Below are 2,186 nucleotides of genomic sequence, written 5' to 3'. Positions count from 1 at the left end.
TAGCAGTCAAAAACCATACATCACAGAACCAATGCTATCATGCACCAACAGGGCTATATAACGTATTGGAAGAGTTGAGTTGAAGCTTTTAAATGACAAATGGGTCTACCTCATGTAACTTTAAATTCAACACATTCTTCAACTGTACAAGTAATAACAAAGTGCCAACCAACGAACAAATCTATAGTACGAGATCGAAATTCCACTAACTTCACATTGCATTTTCGGCTGGTTGGGATTGGTATGTGCGCCTCCTTAACTGGGACTCCGCTGTTGGCTGTTGTAAGAAGATCCTCGTCGGGTCATTTGGATCAACATAGCTGCAAGTTAAACATCAAAAACATAATCAAATGACAAATTCCCACTTGACAATGAGATTGAATCCGATGAGAATCAACGCTACTCACGCATGTCTCATCATTTCATCGACAGGAGTTTGTGCTGCCTGCAATGGATCAACTTGAGGACCTGCATTCATATGTTGATTGTATTGTCTCACTGAAGACAGCAAGTTGAAGAAGAGTGGTACAAAGGTACCACATCCCCCTTCCTTGAACAAAATCTTAAACGAGTGAGTCGAGTAGAGAGCCCTGTGCTGGTCTTCAGGCACCACCTGTAAAAAGCTATTAGCTAGGCTTTCTAAAGTAGCACTCGGACACACTAAACAAGATGTGATCTAATAGTTCGCATGCTTACAGGTTCAACTAATCCAGAGATATTGTTGCAGAAAAATATTGGCTGGTTAAATTTCTCATCATGAACATAGAGCTGCAAGCGCAACAAGCAAAATATTAGATAGCAATGCAACAAAATGTTGAAAAGAATAACGTAATCCAACAGCTATTTAGGTCTAAAAATATGGGCACACAAATATAAGAGGCCCATACTAGGATTATGAATAAGTTGCTTCGAGTTTAGGACTCGACAAATTATTAGATTTTATTAGGGCATTTTCATGAAGATTGTGTAAATAGTACTATTAGAAGATATATTGGGAATATTAGTGAGATATTATAAAGGATATAGTGATAATTAGATAGAGATGACTTGGTTATAAATATGAGCTAGGATTTGTGGAGGGGAGGTCATATTTTGGTGCGCCAGTCCATAGTGGGTGGATTGTCGGAGAGACAACCTTCTTAAAACCTATGGATATGGTAATTCCTTTGATATTGCAATGTAGTTTTATCATTCGTTTATGCAGGAGAATTCTCACCAATTCAGTTTCCAAAGATGGACAATTATAAGGACAAAAGGCATCAAGAAGGCAAGTAAACATAAAGAGTGAAAGCTTACCAAAGGCATGTCAAATGCAGTGAAGTATGGATCTGGTTTATTTGACACAAACACCATGCGTACATTTGACAAGTAAATAGTCCCTTTTGCTTTCACACGATCACTCGAAGCCCTGAAAGAGAGGTAAAATCCATTACGCTCATGCACCATCTCTGCCACTTACAACCAAGTTCATCCAAATTGATACAAAGAGGCAATTATTGCCGGTAAAAGGTGTCAGAATGGGATATTATATCTTTTTATTTTTAATATAAGGGACAAAAATCTTTTCAGAAGGGAAAATTGCATACAAAAAAGGAGCAACATGAAANAAAAAAAAAAAAAAAAAAAAAAAAAAAAAAAAAAAAAAAAAAAAAAAAAAAAAAAAAAAAAAAAAAAAAAAAAAAAAAGGCAAAACCAGCAGAATCCATTTGGACCAGGCTACAAACAGACCTTTTCCCATACCTTCTCCACATCTCTAAAAGTTTTATTCTTCCTTTCAAATCAGATATTCCATTAGATGAAAAAAATAAGTAGTCTTCCACAAGCCTTTTCCCTTTGTCCCAGAAAGGAGTTGAACTAGGACCTTGTTAGCCATTAAGCAACAAGATATATATATGAGCCAAGAAAATACCTACCAGTTAAGATAAGATTTATCACAAGCCATAGAAAAATGAGCTCGAGGAACTAATGGTCAACCCAACATGTAACCCCGTATTGCCACAATTGTCCAGGCTCCTAGAAGTTAACCTTTTGTCCTTCCTAGTCAACATATTGTACCACGAGGAATTTTTCTGGAAAGAAAGCTGGCACACCTTAATAGACACCCAAAGCCACATTCCTAAGAGTGAGGATAAGCGGCAACAACATCCCCTCTTGACTCGCAGAAGTTCCCCCCCCCCCCCCCCCCC

General features: G+C 37.6%; 1 protein-coding gene across 1 annotated transcript in view; it reads right to left on the bottom strand.

Annotated features, from left to right (window-relative positions):
* The window catches only part of LOC111789925, a 5,751-nt gene continuing 3,565 nt past the window's right edge, over positions 1-2,186 (bottom strand). Inside the window, exons 2-5 of the mRNA XM_023670649.1 lie at positions 1,297-1,408; positions 697-768; positions 408-613; positions 1-320 (exon numbers count right to left, since the gene is read on the bottom strand). Of these exons, the coding sequence (XP_023526417.1) occupies positions 212-320; positions 408-613; positions 697-768; positions 1,297-1,408 (499 nt within the window). The 3' untranslated portion in view covers positions 1-211. The remainder of the gene's footprint in view (positions 321-407; positions 614-696; positions 769-1,296; positions 1,409-2,186) is intronic.

Source organism: Cucurbita pepo, chromosome LG03 (genome assembly GCF_002806865.2).
Source record: "Cucurbita pepo subsp. pepo cultivar mu-cu-16 chromosome LG03, ASM280686v2, whole genome shotgun sequence".
Taxonomy (NCBI): Eukaryota; Viridiplantae; Streptophyta; class Magnoliopsida; order Cucurbitales; family Cucurbitaceae; genus Cucurbita; species Cucurbita pepo.
The sequence above is the reverse complement of the archived record's forward strand: the minus strand, read 5'-3'. Positions and strand labels throughout refer to the sequence as shown.